Source organism: Topomyia yanbarensis, chromosome 2, assembly GCF_030247195.1.
Source record: "Topomyia yanbarensis strain Yona2022 chromosome 2, ASM3024719v1, whole genome shotgun sequence".
Lineage (NCBI taxonomy): Eukaryota > Metazoa > Arthropoda > Insecta > Diptera > Culicidae > Topomyia > Topomyia yanbarensis.
The window spans coordinates 86,895,076-86,913,477 of record NC_080671.1 but is presented as its reverse complement, the minus strand read 5'-3'; the positions used below and the strand labels follow the sequence as shown (position 1 = coordinate 86,913,477).

Sequence of the window (18,402 nt, the reverse complement as noted above, 5' to 3'; positions counted from 1 at the left end):
TATCCAGCTCAATTTTCACCCCACACAGGACACCTCAAATAAAGACCAATTTCTACGATAATGCCGTCAACATCGTTACGTTAATGGTCCCGATCTATCCAGCATTAACCAGACTGCTATCAAATCCGTTAAATTGTCCTCTTTTATGGCTATTTAATAGATCAATATCCTGCTATGAGCACAAAAGTGACATCACTGCTGTGAGCATCCAGGAAAAATGGTGATGATGATGATGATTGCCATCACCGAGAAATATATTGGAACGTGGGGTGTAAACATTCCCGTATTGAAAAGATTTGGAATGACGAAGAACAAAAATCCAAATCACCGCCACGAATATCACATCTACACAAGTATCATAAGGACGAAAACTGCTACGTGAAACATTCGCAATCGTCGATTGTTCCTCACATGTTTGAACCCATCTGAATTCGCCCCCCCCCCATTTCCATCTCGTCATTGATCCATGCTCGGTGATGCGTTCGGGAAACACGCGTTCAGCTCGTTATAGATTCCGTGCATCAGGTTGAAGATTCTTCTCACGTTATGCGGCTTTTCAATGGGCACAACCTCTGCGATACATACTCCACAGACGTGTAGAAAAAGTTACCACCCAGAATGCTCCCCCTGCCTGTATACAGATTGAACATAGATACAGAAGACCCCCCCCCCCCCCCCCCATCCCCTCCGTTAAACATACTCCATTCACACATTCACCTCCTGCACATGTGGTGTCTAGCATATGGCACGAAAAGAAAAATGAGTATCGTTAGGCACTTGACGCTGTGCTTAGCAAGAAAAATGATACGAGAAGGAAAAACTGCTTCCGCTGATTCCTTCATCGCCTGTGCTGTAAATGATGCTATTGTCAATAGCAAAAGTGGTTGAGAATTGAGGACGAACTGGTTCAATTGCACATTGTTCGATTGCTACAATCGTGGGTATTCTAGGTTTCATGCAGAATTCGCGCTAGTATGGAGGATAGCTAGAACCGGTTTTCGATGTCATGTTATAAAACAAACACTACGTGAATCGGAAAATTTCTACGCGAAGATTGAGACAGACAGAATCATATAATTTTATCATAAAAGAGATTTTGCTTTTTGCTAATCGATTGTACGTGATTATTTGTCACAGCTTTGGCACTTACGGTGGTAAGCTCTAATTCGACTAATGCCGCATTTTGGTATCATTCTTAGTTTTAAGTACGAGTTTAAAAAACCAATTTAAATGTTTAGTATCTGTCATCGCAGCAATGGTGGCATCTTGCTACACTGCAACCTCCATTTACGAATTAAACCGGGAGTTCGTAAATTGAATTAGTTCGTAAAAAAGTGTTCATTATTTGGGATTTAGTTCGTAAAAAAAATTTGCTCCACATTCTTATTAAAATTCGTTGGTTGGTTGAGCAATATTCACGAGAACCCTAACAAATATGGGTATTTTTGGGCTTGACAAGTATACGATGAAAATGGATCCTTTTTGAAATCCATGATGGCGACTTCCGGTTCAGCAATATTCACGACAACCCTAACAATATGGGTATTATTGGAACGGGCTTGACAAGTAGATGATGAAAATGGACAATTGGAACCATTTTGAAATCCAAGATGGCGGCTTCCGGTTGAGAAAAATTCACCATAACCCTAACAATATGGAAATTTAAACCGGAATTCGCTATCTTAAGCTTAACATTAACTTCAGATATCGATTTTTGTCATGTACTAGTCAATCCCGTGCCGAAAATAACCATATTGTTGATGTTTTAGAAAATCTATCTAATCCGGAAGTCGCCATCTTGGATTACAAAATGGCTCAAGACATCGATCCCCGTCATGCACTCGTCAACCCTATTCCAAAAATACCCATATTGTTGAGATCTATCTAAACCCGAAGTCTCCATCTTGGAAAATTCATAATGACTTCAGACATCGATTTCCGTCATTAACTCGTAAACCCCATTCCGAGAAATACCCAACTTTTATTAGCAACAGTTAGCTAAAAATATGTAAAATTGTATGTAACTTCTTACTCAAACTTTTTTACGAACTTGGTTCGGTCTTCTCGCCTACTGCAACTTGGGGGTCAATTATTTTTCTATCGTCGCTCAAGTCAATGTAATCATCGCTAATGCTGCCTTGGTGCTCACGATCAGATGTTCTGCCTTACCTATTGCACTTACAGCTCATGAACGTAAACCTGCCGTTATTGGTGTTAACTTACTCACTGAATCTGCTGGGTGTTGATGTTGAAGCACTAATTACTGCTGTTTCAGTTGTCATTATACTCTAAACAGTTGCCACGTTTGTGCTTCAAGTGCCCAAATTGATCGGTCGTAGATAAGTTGGCAATCGATTGCGATTCAGCATCTTCCCCACAAGGTTTTCCGTGGTGTGTCCTCTTACTTAAGTACTTGCACGTAGGAATCTGCCTCTCACAGGTGGATACCGTGGTTCGTTAAATTTTGGTTCCGTTATGTTTGAATTGTACAGTTAAGTAGGAAATTACAGGTCTTCTTACCCGCATCCTCACCACAACAACACCCTTTTCTAATCCACGGAGATAAGTTTTTCCAAATACCAGCTGTCATGGAATTCCACTTCTCCGAATTGCGACATGCTTTCTGCAATTGGCTCACGGTGTGCGGGGGTATTCTAGGTTGTTCTGCAAAAAAAAAATCTTTCTGTTTAATGATAACGAGTATTATATTATTATACGGCATTGCTTGTACTGAAGATAGGTCACATGCTCACTATCAAAAACTATTCCAACCGACGAAGTTTCTGTCGCATAGATAGAACAATATGACATGTGAAGTCAACGATAGCGGAGTTGGATCGCAGTATCTCTTTATCGTCAACTTTACTCATAACTGTAAGAATAATACATTTTTTGATTTTTTTTAGATATATCAAATTAAAACGAGAATCTTTCGACCTAGTATTTCTGTCGGCTTAGTGTCCCTTTCGGCCTAGTGTCCCTTTCGGCCTAGTGTCCCTTTCGGCCTAGTGTCCCTTTCGGCCTAGTGCCCCTTTTCGGCCTAGTGTCCCTTTCGGCCTAATGTCCCTTTCGGCCTTGTGTCCCTTTCGGCCTAATGTCCCTTTCTGCTTAGTGACCCTTTCGGCCTAGTGTCCCTTTCTACCTAGTGTCCCTTTCGGCCTGGTGTCGTTTCAGACTAGTGCCCTTCCGGACTAGTGCCCTTTCGGACTAGTGTTCTTTCGGCCTGAAGAAGAATCCCAAATCTGATAGCCTCAGCAATCACAACATATCTAAGCATTGGATCTTTGCTTCTATTATGCCTTTTGAGAGGTTATTTTTCTGCAGCACAGTGCAAGTATTTTGAGTACACTACCTGTGACACCGACGGCTGGTTAATCTTTAGGTTGCATTGGTCCTTTGCATTTCACACATGTAGTTATCTTTGTGCAATTTTCAGAGGTTAACAAATGCGTGTTGATTCGAAAAAAACACCTCGAAGCAATTTGCAATATTTATGTCCATCCCATTTAGCCTACCGACTGTAATCTAATCAAACAAAGTCAAATCCAATTGAATATCTGTCCGAATAACACACATGAGTAACTTAAACATCTATGTTGTGCAAATAATGCCACTATTTTATTTTTGCTTGGCCTTCAACTCACCTACTCCCAGTCTGCCATGGCATGAGCAATCATCGATTGGAAACGGTCATGTGCCAATGCTATGCTTACGGTAGTGTTTCGTCACGCGATGTTCTATTTTTTCAACTTTTTCTGAGTTTTTTTTTTAAACAAGAAATGCGGAACGATGTGTCTGGCTGGAAAAATTTCACACCGATTTTGTTTTCTGTGGCTGTTTATGTTATCAATTTAGCAGTGACGTGAATTGAGGAAACTATCACTCAAACTGTTTGTTTTCCAGGATTGCTATATTTTTGTCGGAAACGGAATTAGGGAAAATACTAATGCATGAACATATTTGGTATACTGAAATAACTCTACAAAACAATAGAAAAATGTTCAACTCACTTAAATGAGAATTCGATCGGCAAATTTCAATCATTATGTTATTAGATAAAGAAATCACATTATCAAACAAAAAAGACAACGCCCGTACAACCTTAACCGTTTTTTGAAACATAACTTGGGAAGAGTTTAGTTTAGATATTTTAATAACGGGTAATTCGAAATCAGTGGCACTCTCATAAGAATCTTAAATTGAGAAGTACAGTAGTTAACTTTTTGTGTTAAATTTTGGTTCACTCTCAGTAAATGATAAGAGCGGTTATTGAAATTTAAAAAGGTTGTACCCCAGCTACCCTGTCAGACTCATCACTGTAAACTATAGTTTCGTTTTTCTAAGTTGCCACAAAACCAATAAAATTATAATTTATATGCAGAATATTCTTCTGCAGAAAATTCTTAACAAGACTTAATTTTTTCAGCGCTTCAAAAAATTTATTTCATAAAAATTATTAGTTGTAAAACTTGTAAAACAAAATGACTTTTTGTAGGCACTGCGGGTAAAACCGACACCCCATAGCGGTAAGATCGACACCCCCTTTAATTTATTTTCTCTCCACTTTATTAAAATCTTTATCTTTATTATAAATGAGATATATGCGTGATTAATGAAGGGTGAGTTTGTATGATGCAAATATGTGCTTTTTATTGCTTCATCATGTGGTGAGGGAAAGAAAGTTCGAAAGCGTAGTACTATAAATAAGAGTATTTTATGCTATAGGATTATTTATTGATATGGCTATTTCCAAATAATCCTTGCGCACATCATTGCAACCTTCAGTGTCATTTTATTTCGTAAGAGAAGATTTTCAAGCGTTCTACGTTCTACTAATTGGATTCATTCACTTATAAGTAACATACGCACTTCTTAGTTAAACTATCTTTTTCAGATTTGATTTTTCGGACTCTGATCATCAACGATCTATTGTGGTATACATGAGATCATTGTCTCATTGTGATAAAGTTCGTCTATGACAAACCAAGAGAACACTAGAAATTCGGTTTGATGAGCTTTTCGCAGAAATAGCAAAAGCTTCGATAGAATCAACTAAGCAAAAATTCCAATTTTTGATTAAGAGAGACTTACAAGAAATAAACACAATAAAAGTATTTCTGTGGATTTCTGCTAATACTATAGTGTTCTAATAGGCTAATTGAAGTGTCACAAAGATCCCCAGTATTTTGCAATGAATCGCAAGTATACACAACCATCTTAACAGCGCACAGTGGCTGTAGGCTGGCCAAAACCTCAAAAATTTATTTTTGAAATATTAATGTTTTATATTTTTCCTAAATTTCTCATGTATTGAATGATGTATATTCAAAATTTTATGATCATTGGAAAAGAACACGATTTTTAACATGGGTTTAAACGTAGCAAAGTCCGGACTTTTTAATGATTTTCATTTCCGAAACCACCATTGCTCTGTTCACTCCAAATTCATGTTGCTCTTTTGATTTTGGTCCGATTTTAGCACTACTAGTTTCATTGTGTAGAGGAACGAAAGAATTTGGTTAGTGAATAAAATACATTTGGTAAATTTGCTTGGAACTATGACTTTTTAGTTTAAATAGGTTTGAGGTGGTCAGAACAAAAATACTTTTTTCACTAATGTATTCTGTACAAATTTCGGAATCATTTCGGAACGGTCACATAGTATACATTCTATGGTAAATAACCTCTACTTTTCGAATATCATGGTCTCGTTCTGTGCCTAGGTGCGCAAAAAGGTTTAAGGAGATTTTGAAGCTTTGTTGCTGATATGGAGGCGCATGGTTTTTTGTGTAAAATAGTTAGACAATCTACAGTAAACCAACACGTTATACAATGGATTTAAAATAGTGTTCTTCATTTTTTATGATATTGCTGACATTGGTGAACAGTAACGGAAAATCTATCATGAAAACGGGATCATAGTTATAAGAAAGGTTCAATGACACTGTATGGAAAAATGCATTTAATATTTTACGACTTTTGACATCAAAAATGAGTTCAGTATCTCAAAATTTGCTTAAATTGTGATTTTCAGCCAAATTAAGTAACATTTGAGGTTTTGTCCGACTTTTGTTTGAAGACCCGCCACTGTGCAGCGTGTCGGTTTTACCCTAACCATAGGGTGTCGGTTTTACCCCAACGGCGCACATTTTTTTAAAAGCAATTAAAAATATTGAATTTCTCAAACTCGTCTTCAATGCCCCTAGTTGATCATAGGAAAGGCCAATAAAAATAGGTACTGAAAAATGTGGTGATTTGAAAAGCTTTTGTTCGGTTAAAACCTTAAAATCTACCAACGATATTTAACATCCAGACGAGTATGAACGCTATTGTCGTATTTGTTTATTTTTATGACATTATTTTTATGACATTCGGCGCACTAACTTAAATCCAATTTTTCTTGCTCTACATAAACGTACTAATAATAATGTGTCATTACGAAATGAATAAAAATTTGATTTCTAGGAAAAGTTGTGGAGTGTCGGTTTTACCCACAGTATCGGTTTTTCCCACAATTCCCCTACCCAGAAAGAAGTTTCTCCAAATATTAGGTGTAATGAAATCTTCCTTGTATTACAATATGTATTTTGTTATTGACTCACGGTGGTACGCGGTGTCAGGTCATGTATCATACCCTCTATATTGTCATGTTCCATGTACACGGGAATCTTAATTCCAACGCTTTTCCTTTCAACCACGTGTTTTAGATTGCTTTGAAAAACGAAACCTTCTGCTTGGCCTAACGAGTTGAATAATAACAGTTGTGCATAGCGCAGATGATGATTAACATGTATTGGACCGGGATAGTGCTTTTTGAGTACAGTTTTAAATGTAGTGCTCACATTCCGTAAATTTGGGGAAATGGCTAAATACCTTGCTTTCGAGAGTACCTGATATTTACCATCAGAGATAAATTCAATATCGCTGAAAAATACCAAAAAAAAAATATTTGAAATTGCGCAGGGCTTTATTGGTCTGGCAAGCAATCTACAGTGGCGGCAAATGAAGTCAGATTTATGTCACAACCGGTATTATGAATCAGTGTAGGAAACTTACCACATATAATCAACGTCGACTACCTCTGCTTGACCAAAGTGGTTCGTCGTGTGTGGCCTGTTTTGGCCTGATTCGACATCGTGCTTTTATGCAAAGTCAATTCTAAAGCTTTATATATTTATTAAGATAAATTTTGTGCCCAAAAACTGCAATACGCCAAACTGCTCGGAACTTCAGTAAATCTAAAGATACTGGGAAATTAGGTAGCAGCAACTGAAAAACATCAGTTGTTGCTAAAAATGTGATTAAGGTAGAAGAATGCTAGAGAGAAGTTACAGATAGTAGTGTGTCAAAGTTCTTAATTGACATGTATGATTGTTTTTTATATATTACATATAACAAAATTAATCTTTTTCTTAATTTGGACAATTTTTAATTTTTGGCCACGAATTCTAAGTGCATAGTGCAATAATTTCGTGGACAACCTTTATATGCAAAGCCAAAGAAATGTAATATACTAGAAGTGATGATATAAACTACATCAATACCACTCAGTTGGATGCGTTTTACTGCGGACTGAGCTAATTGAAAACAGAAGTGCATGTGCCGAGAGTTCGTTTGTCGGTTCCGTCTGGCCATGCATTATAATAGGGCTGACATAACGACAATTTACGGAAACCAGGTTACAGTATGCCAATAAAATTCAACTTTTAAACGAATGTATTACACAAAAAAGATCAAAACTACTGGGCTTACAAAAGTGTTATACTTAACATATTGAACGTTGAGAATCAGTAGCACGTTACTGATCTGTTAAAATTGGATATAATGTGGCTTCAGAAAAACCTCATTTTGTTTTCAATACGCATTCCACTCCGCTAACAGAAGGTTTTGAAATCAATCAATATAGTGTTGGTGAATCCACTTCAGATGATATAGAATCAGGATGATTCTTTTTCATGCTTCGCATCCCAGAATGCCCACCGAAATATTATTCGAAGCAAATAAAGATTGAATCGCTCTTTTCTTTTGAAATTCGGCGGACCAGTACAGACAGCTGGTATGATTTTATGCGCATATCCTCATCGCAGCTAAAAGCCCGACCCCCCTGACCTGGACTCTGTAAGCCCATGCGTAAAGACAGTACGGATTTTATCGTCTATTACGTTTGGATAAATCGTTACACCCAGACGACGTCACCTGCGAGAATCAAGTGTAAGTTTGAATAACCGCACGGAAAAAAATGTTCCTAAAGTCGTGAATAAAGTGCCATGAATTCTGGAACAATCACGTTTTTACGTTACGAAAACAGGATCATGAACAAAAATCGTGTGTTTTATAATTAGGTTCAATTTTCCACCATTAACGCCCGCATAACGTTTTTATTAGTGGAAATATGTTTTTGTTTTGTGAATTTCAGTCACGGTTTTCGCCAATTTTTACCACATCGATTTTCTGTACGTGAACTAGTTCACAACTTTATGAACATTATTCATAAAACCAAAGGTTGGCTCATGATGTTATTCATAAATTTGGGAACATTATTTCACAAAATTAAAACATTCTGGATATTTTTTCGTGAACTATTTCACTAAACTTGGAATTTTATTCACGAATCCATTCAATCCTCGTGAACTAATTCATGACTCACAATATATTAGCCACGATCTAATATCCGTGCTCGTGAAATAGTTCACAAAAGCAAAAAATATTATCCATGAATTCGTGAAACTACCTAGTATAAAAGTCACGACTTACCATTCATGATCGTGAAATAGATAACAAAATCATAAAATATTATTCATGTATTCGTGAACTGATTTTTTGATTCCTAGTATAACAGTCATGACTGACTGTGCATGCCGGTAAAATAAATAACAAAATAATCATGAAATAGTCCACAAAATCATAAAATATTGTTCATGTATTCGTGAACTGGTTCATGATTCCTAGAACAATAGTCACGTCTGACCATTCGTGCTCGTCAAATAGTTCACAAAATCATGAAATATTGTTCATGGACTCGTGAACTAGTTCACAATCTTAGTCCATGATTTACGATTCATTTTGTGTGTTTGTAATATTTAGAATATATTCCTAATCATTTTTGATTTCATGCAATATGGTAAAGACATTTTCAAGTCAACTCTTTCACAAATAGTAGGGTAATAGTCGTGAAATCTTTTTGTCCCATGCACTTTTCCATGAAATGTCGAGCTGCTAGCGATGAGTAGTAGGTACAAGAGGTCGATATAAGAAAACTATTCTGACCTCAAACATCGTTATTCATTTGATAAGGTTCAATATGATGTCTTGACAGAAAACGAAAACTGCATTGAGCACCACAAATCATGTTCGTGATATAGTTCACAGAATAAAACTGCTGATATCATGAACATGTACTTCACGTGTCAAATTCAAAAGTAAGCTCTAGAATAAAATATCACTATCACGTGAACAGTAATTACAAAAATCGTGACGAAGATCCTGAAATCATGAACATAAAACACACAACTCGTGACAAAAATGTCAAAAATCGTGAAATTATGAACATAAATAACCACAAATCTCTAGTCGTGACTAAAATATCACGACAACGTGAATAGAAATTACGAAAATCATGGGAAAGTTTCTGAAATCATGAACATAAATCACATTACTCGTGATTAAATTACCAAAAATCTCGAATAAGATCCTGAGAAGAATAGAGCTAATAGAAATTATGAAATTCGCGACCAAGATCATAGAATCATGAACATAAATCCCACCCAATCTGACAAAAAAAATCCGATAGTAAACTCATGAATAAAATAGGACGGTAACGTGATAAGAAACACGAAAATCGCGAATAAAGTTCTGAAATCATGAACATCGTTTGACTGTTGGCTGTGTATTCTCAAATTATGTAATTCGAATGTGATGCATTGTATATATTCGGGGCGAGCTAGTTTTTTGGAAACACAAATAGTTTCATGAATACGAGGTTTACTATTCGCAATCTCAGGAACTTGGTCACGATTTTCGTAAATCGTTTAGTTCACGAAATCGTGATCTATTGTTCATGGATTTATGATTGGATTTTTCTCCGTTTGTAAGAAGCCCTAGACAGTGTCTAACGGCCTCCTTTGCTAGCGGGATTACAAAAAAATCGAGCAAGACATTTGTTTTGACTACGCAAGGACTGTATCGAATCAGTTCATAATATATTGTCCTATATGGAATAAAGAATTGCTTTCTTAACAACAAACAAAGTAAAAATTCAATAAAGTCAAACGTCTTTACTTAAATCGACATTTCTTACTACAAGCACGTAAGTGCTTTAGATTAATGCTAATCAAATAGAGAAAAGATACTCAAAAAATCAAATAACCTTCCGCGACGTGTTTCTCTGGCAAAAAGAACCTAATTAGCATATAAATTGATGTTCTACAAGGCAAGTCGACGTTTGTTGTCGATGTGATATGCTTCCAGCTCCCGTTTTTCACGAAAGCTTCTTCTCCCTAATACTCTCCACTGCATGAGTCAAAAGGTCTGCCACAGCTCGTATCTACGCTTTTTCACCAAACCGACAGCAAAAAAACCAATGCCGTAAAGATTGATTTCACTAGTCTTTCTGCGTTTCTGTGCTTTTTTTTTGCTTTCAAACTCCGTTGCTCGGTTGTTACAACGAATTTCCCGTTGCTGCATTTGGTTAGGTATACAATTCTTTTGGGTTGAGTCGTGATATCAAAACAGCAGCACACGCGGAGAAAGTCAGATTTTAAATGGAGTCATTACCGGTCAAAATCGGCTCCATGGGAAATAAATAAATGGCTTTAAATAAATTTGCCGTCCACGATTTTTCCTTCCGAGTGGTCACAAAAGAACCGGTGTGGTTTTCCTTTGCTCCAATGTGGCGGTAGTAATGATAGTGCCTCTACCCCGTTTCACAGTGATTAGTCAATTTATGTATCGGCATTGCTATGGGAACACAATAAGATTAACTATTGAATATGGAAACTAGCCGATTTTCAATAACAGTATTTACATGATGGTTCTGATTCCCGATATGCTGGTTCTGAAAAAAATCCTTCCAAGCAAAGACTCATACGTTAAAAAAATCGAACGTTCCCTGTATCGCCCTCAACAAACCACTCCGGTGGGTGAGTGTGTAGTGCGCTCCAGTACACATTGTTCGGCTACACTTCCGTTTGCATAAAACCATTTTCCGACCGCGTGCAGCTGAAGCAATTTTTCCTTCTTCGCCAAATTTATTTGTTAGTCCCCGAAAATAAAACGGTACTTACCCACTTCAGACGAATGCTATTTTGAATTATATTCCCAAACACAACAGTGCGAGTAAACAAAAAAAACCAAAACTTTGCACTGGGCAAACGGTGAGCAATAATTTAAAATCCTCTTAGCGGAGTGACTAGTTAGTACAGAAAAAGTGTCATTTGAGGTTCACTTGCCATTATTCTTCCCTGCCCGGGCAAGGGCAAGAGTCGGTTGTTTAAGTTTTTTTTTGGTTGGAATTTCCTATTTGAAAAAGTCACTCTGGATTCGGGTGGGCTGACAGAACATTCGTTCCACTTCGTTGCAAAGCATAGCCACGATTGTTGAGCTTGGGAGAAAAAATCAACGCCAAAATGACTTTCCGTCCGAGTCAATTACTCTTCTTACCGTACAAAATGTACAATGATTGGGTAGAGCTGAGGGGGTAACCGAAAAGAACAAGGATATAAGCTTCCAAGTGAAAGCGAGATTCTGACGGTGAAGGAAATGGATTTCCCCACATTTGTGTTTGATAAACTACGGGGGGTTTTTTCTCCCGACCAGGCTGCCGCTCTGCGAATTCTGATGGGAGGCTAATTTAAGCGGAACTGATTTGATTGTTGTCGGAGAGGTAATATCGGCCGCAGTGAAGAGCGAAAATCTAAAGGCGTTAACTCAATTCTCCAGAGGGGAGACCATTTTCCGACAGCCCTGTCAGTATTATTTCGGAGGGAAGGCACATTCAATCATTTGCCAAAGTGAAAAATGAGCGTATCAATAAATGTCAATCCGGAGGTGGTTTGCGGGAAAGAGATTTTCATTTTCCATTGAGAAATAAGATTCCATTGTATTCAAAGGACACAATGGAAAGCAAAGTTTCTCCGCTTTGTTTTATGCAATGCAACAATTCAATCAGTATGCGAAAAATAGCAGAACGAATAAGTGGGCTTTCATGTTGTTGTTTATATATTCACTTATTGTATGATATCCAGTTAAAGTTATGTATTACGGTTTTAAATCTGAATTGATTATATGTTTTTCACTATTTTCCATTTGTTGGAATTTTTATTGTGAGTATTTCATAGGCTTTGCTGAGTCAAACTTTAATTTTACCAATACAATTTCATGAGATTTTGGTTAAAATATTTTGAAATATTTAGATTAGAAATAACTTGTAGTGGAACACATTAGATCTTGTACGCTATCGAAACCTGATCATGTCAGTAGAAATATTGTGAGTGAATGTTGAGAAAAGATCTTAGAAAACAAGTAAGATTTAGAAGGTACAAACTTTGACGGGTTACGGTTGAATCACCTCAACGCTCAAGAAAATGTCAACTGTTTCATTCATCATTTTTTTTATTTTTGACGTAAGTGCCAATACCTTAATTACGGCTTTTTGGTGGCATCCAACGGGGGAAACAGATCGAAATAATGAGTTAAACGAAAGTAATTAAAGTACTAAAAAATTTAATTCCTGCCTTTTTATGATAAAATTCCGTGTAATAACTGCAAAATGATATACATCGGTATGACGAAAAAGCACTTCACCAACCCACATTAACAATTATAAAGAACGGATAGAAACAGAAGTGAAGAACATAGATACCTATATGATTAAACTTGGAGAGAAAATTGCTCACTTTGTTTTGTTTGTTTGACACGACTCATTGCGTTATTATAACTGAGAAGAGGTATTGAGTGTTTTATATATTTACAATGCGTATATTATAAGATTTTATAGTCACCGCAACTTAGAAAAGTCAACAAGTCCATGAAATCAGTACGTACATTATATTTTATTTTTATATCGGATATATGATATAGTTATGTAATTTTATTACAGAATTGATACTTATTCACAAGGCAGCCAAGATCCGTCTACCAAGACTTCAGATTTTCGTAACACAAGCAATAAAAGTAAACAAAAAAACCTAAATGTTACCATGTTTATTTTTCTCCAGCCTCCTCTCTACTGCCTACTGCCACTAATTCTGGCTGGGTAATATTTCTTCCTATATGATTCAATCATTTTCACTTCACAGTCGTTTTACAATGCAATTGTACAATGGATACGCAACAAAGTGGTAGGGTAGAATTGATCGTTTGCTTAACTTATAGCTAGAGGGGAGCAATTTTTTGCTTCCGCGCTAGATAAGATTAAAAGGAAGACTGTGGCTGCTCAGATTTTACACAGTATCCCCAAACACCATCACTGTACAATGGATAATTAGACCAAATAGACATTAGATCAAATAGACATAAGACCGAATGTCTAGAAACCGAATGTTGAACAGAGAGAGGCAAGAGAAATAGAAATAGAAATAGAAGCTGCGGAGCTTTCGGGGTTTCTCGGTTTGAGTTAAATTTTCATATCTCTATAAGATCTATTATTGTTATTATTCTATCTATTATCTATACTATTCTATCTATTATTGTTTTATTGCCTGGAAAATAAAAATGTTTTCAATTCTTCCGAATTAATGCTGTAAGTTTGATTTTCGTTGCAATATATAGGGTGATGAGCCCATTTGCGCCATGTTTCTATTATCACCCTACCCATTTGACGTCGTTGGTTAGAGCAGTGTCTGCCATCTTTGTTCACCGCATTTATTCAAATGGTAGCGCAACAATAGGGGCACTCGATTCGAGTTTTCGTTGCATTCAAACACGATAATTTTACTGTTTTCAGCGCATTTGTGTTACCAAACTGGTTCTTAACAACGAAGCAAAGCTGTTGATGTCAATTTTTACGCATTTCATTGATTGTAGGCCGAAAAATTAATGAATTAGTGAGGCACCCTGCTTAGTATGGTGAAAATAGGCACTTTACCCTATGCTGTGTCAATTACCAAACATGCCAAACTAGTGTGCATTTCACGCGAAACTCATTTATTTATTTATTTATTTATTTATTTATTTATTTATTTATTTATTTATTTGTTTATTTATTTGTTTATTTATTTATTTATTTATTTATTTATTTATTTATTTATTTATTTATTTATTTATTTATTTATTTATTTATTTATTTTTTTATTTATATATTTATTCATTTATTTATTTATTCATTTCATGGCGGGCATAGTGAAGCTGGTAAAGCGCTTGCCCTGTACGCAGCTTACCTAGGTTCGATTCCCAACCCCGCACATAGGATTAGAGATTTTCCTAAAGAGATTTTTCCAACCCGAAATAGAGTCGAATGACCCCAAGCTTAAAACCTCTAAAGACTAAACAAAGAATATTTATTTGTCTTTTTATTTAATTTTTATTTATTTATTTACTTATCTAATCATTTATTTATTTATTTATTTATTTAATCATTTATTTATTTATTTATTTATTTATTTATTTATTTATTTATTTATTTATTTATTTATTTATTTATTTATTTATTTATTTATTTATTTATTTATTTATTTATTTATTTATTTATTTATTTATTTATTTAGAGGAACTGTTCGGGTCTACCTAGCAAAACGCTCCTTTAGGTGGATAGATATGAAAGAATTTATCGGTGAAAGGTTCTAATTGTTAGTTTGAAACCCCAACTACATTTTGGAGCCATAAAAATCATTTGCATCACTCCATGGCAGCGCTAGGCGAGCATTTGCAAAACTGTACGTTTTTCCATCCTTTTACAATGTTGGGGTAATTCGGACGAGGCAATTTAGTCCGCCATTTTTTTATTTTTAAAATAAATTTTGCAGAATGAGATTCATCTGTCAAAATTAATGTTTCACAAATATGTACGACAGCCAGAAAGTATTACGATTTTCTGAGAAATAAAGGAGATCTGAATTACCCCCATGGTCTTTATTTATTTATTTATTTATTTATTTATTTATTTATTTATTTATTTATTTATTTATTTATTTATTTATTTATTTATTTATTTATTTATTTATTTATTTATTTATTTATTTATTTATTTATTTATTTATTTATTCATTTATTTATTTATTTATTTATTTATTTATTTATTTATCTATTTATGTAAGGAATAACAAATCAAGTTTCCTTGGCGCAAAATTGTTCACAGTAGCAGTTTATTGACAATCATGGATTAAATATTCGCTGATACGATCAACATTGGACATGCGGGGCTAATCGTTTGGATTATGAAGCGTCATATATTTGAATTTAACTTATCACAAAAACAAATTTACTTGGAGACAGGATTGTATTTAGACAGCTTTAGAACGGCTCTTTGAAGCAATAAAATCCTATTCCGAGCCAATTTTTTTAGATAATCTTTTATCGGGTTTTATTCAGTTTATCAATATAAATTCTTAAAGTTACATGGTTTTTAATACCATTATATGCAATAGAACACTTGTTTGTCAAAATATATGATATCAATATTATATCAAATTTTAATCTCATTTAGCTGTGCATCCATTAGAGCAGTGCTGCCAGTTTCAGTTGACGATGAAAAATGAATTTTGATTTTGTTGTCTTGGAGGATTAGTGAAAACTGTTAAAACCAATCAATTTGCACTATCTTAGACTATCTTTTACAAGCAATTGAACCATTGTAAATATTCTAGAAATATTATATTCAGCATCGGAAGGTAAAAATTTAGCAACTTCCAACACTCCGAGGGTAAAACATAACTGGATCTAAATAGGTTTTTCGTGTTTCTTGTCTACAATAATCTTACGCAAAGGTAGTTTTGAAGCCTCAAAGGCAGTAGAAAAAAGTTTGGCATGAAAGGGTTAAACTGAATGCTTATTTGACTTTCAACAAAATATTTCAACACATCAATGAGTTTTTCTCTCACTGGTAGCAGATTTCTGTTGATGTTAGAAAGATGTCACAGGACTAATTTTCTTGATTTTGGTTTTTACCGTTAAAACGACCAAAACGATAACAACCTGAGCAATCATTGCCAGAAACATCACATCTAGTTTAGTTTCATATTAGTTTTTGCTGGAGTTGCCAAGCTTTAAGATAATATACCTCTCACATTTAGAGCTAATAAGAAATGGAAAAGAAATGAAGTTGCCATTATTTTCAAGGTTCATTACATACAATAGCTAAACGATTTTTGTATTTTTGTATACGATAAAATTAAATAATAATAACGGACAAACATCCTTTGGGTTATTTTTGCTCAACTATCCAACCTGGAACTATATTTGTGTGGGTTCCAAACACTATGTATGTATGTTAGACCTCTGTAACTGTGGTATTTATGAGACGATTTCCTTTGGGCGAACCAAACCTTCAACCTTAACCATGTTCAGAAAAATGCTGACCACCCAAAGAAAGCCTTCATCAAATCCAAAAGCCTGGGTATCTCAATGTCGAAAACACGCAGCTCATCCTGGATGGCCATAACTTCTGGATCCTCCTGGAATGATTAAAGACAATATATCCATAAAACTAAACCTTCACAGTTAATCCAGCACTTACAAAAGTCTCTGCAAGCAGTTGCTGATACTCCATTGAATTCACTTTTTCTGTCATCTCTTTATACAACGGATTCGTGTTCTCTTTCTGTTCATTGATTGGTTTCACTTCACTTGAAGTTACCGCTTCGATAACGGCATCGATGAACGAATTCACTCCACCTCTCCTAAGCTTGATAACTATAAGATGAGAAAAGAACATATTAGTTATGGATCGTTCCCATTTACCCATCAACAGCACATCTTTTGCTGAGTGGCTTCCTTGGCCGTTCCGCCCCAACGAAATCAGCAAACAGATTTAAAACCTCATCTACGGGCAGCTCGGCATCCAGCAGGAACGACAACAATTTCTGGGCTTTAGGCGTAAGCAGAAAATCGTTCCACGTTGCGGAAAATTCGCGCGATCGAACGTAGTGGATCGTGCGCCGAAATTCTGCATCTTGAACTAGATACTCTATGAATAGCCGGGAAATGAGGTCCATCGGGACGTGATTCTGTAGATCGATCAGCTCATCCCGCACACTGGTTGGTGCAACGGAATGTAGCGTTGAAATCAGTAGCAAAACAACAAGAACCTGCCTCATGCTGACAAACTGTATCTAACCGAAGAGTGATTGTGAAGAATGCATGATTTTGCTGCTATATATACGGTCGATGAAAACAAAGCTTGTTCTGTAGCACGGCGATACTTTTGTTCATGAGCATCCAAATGGTAGTCTGCATACATACAGCACAGGAATGTGTCCGGCAATCACTGAACTAGCTGAATGATCAACTGCCAAGTAGGATTTGAACCTTGCTGATGTTGAGCAAAGAAAGAGAACTGAAATAGGATTCGTACGTTTTACTATCAATTTGTCAATCATTTAGAACTGTTTGCAAACGTTGTGTTTTGAGTTATAATTAAAGAACCATCCATAACTTATGTCACATTTTTAGGCTTAGATAGGGTTTGACAAATTGTGATATTTTGTGTCCAACGGGGGAGGGAGAGTAAACTAGAAAATGAGGTAACGTGGTTTTACTAGTTTTTTTTAAATAACATACCGCGGAATTAAAAAGGGTCAATTTAGAGCAACACATTAATCACTTTTCAAGCAGAATAACGACACCAAAATGGTTCAGTAGTTTTCAAATTATCTGAACCCACATAGTCTACATGAACAATGTTATAAATATATGTGATGTAATATTTCGAATCTGATATGAGGTTTCATTTAAGAAATCAGATTTAAAAAAATACCTTTTCTTCTACTATGGAATCTCAATCTCAGTCTTATCGTGCGATTTTCATCAATCTATTGTTATTGTACCACCCTGAAGTTCGTTATGCTAAGCAGTTCCCCATTTACCACACCAAAATATTTCCCATGGTTTGTTCTTCCATCGTTTCTCAAGAGAATCTTCTGATCCACATAAACATGGAATGATTTATCCACCTGAACGCACTGCCCTTTACTTCTGTACGAACTCTTCAAAAGCTCACACACAGCATGACCCAAGTCTCATCGCTCAAGTGACCATGTGTCCGTCTGTTAGTGATTGTACAACTTTTATGTGATCGCATAACGATGATGATGATGATGATGACGGAAAAAGATCGCATATGTGAGAGCAAGCCCGTTTTTGTGTGGGGTGTGGTTAGGGGTGATGAACATTGCCTCCTCCAGTAGGATAACCCCAAAGAATAGCCCATCGTTATCTTCCAATGAGGCAGCAAAAACTTGGTCCGAAATA

The 18,402-nt window shown here is 35.7% G+C and overlaps 1 protein-coding gene across 1 annotated transcript; it reads right to left on the bottom strand.

The window, feature by feature from the left end:
* Nucleotides 1-15,275: 15,275 nt before the first annotated feature.
* On the bottom strand, nucleotides 15,276-17,263 carry LOC131678762 (protein G12-like). Its single transcript, XM_058959047.1, has 3 exons — nucleotides 16,907-17,263; nucleotides 16,670-16,845; nucleotides 15,276-16,607 (listed from the first exon to the last, which is right to left on the bottom strand). Exons 1-3 carry the CDS (start codon nucleotides 17,247-17,249, stop codon nucleotides 16,497-16,499), a joined length of 630 nt encoding a protein of 209 aa, XP_058815030.1. The 5' UTR covers nucleotides 17,250-17,263; the 3' UTR covers nucleotides 15,276-16,496.
* Between the last annotated feature and the right edge of the window lie 1,139 nt (nucleotides 17,264-18,402).

Bases quoted from the DNA above. Each gene is read 5' to 3' on its own strand.
- LOC131678762 (XM_058959047.1), bottom strand. From the start codon at position 17,249: ATGAGGCAGGTTCTTGTTGTTTTGCTACTGATTTCAACGCTACATTCC. The intron at 16,846-16,906 runs GTGCTGTTGATG...CTCATCTTATAG, and splicing joins GAAGCCACTCAGCAAAAGAT to TTATCAAGCTTAGGAGAGGT. The intron at 16,608-16,669 runs GTAAGTGCTGGA...TAATCATTCCAG, and splicing joins AACTGCTTGCAGAGACTTTT to GAGGATCCAGAAGTTATGGC.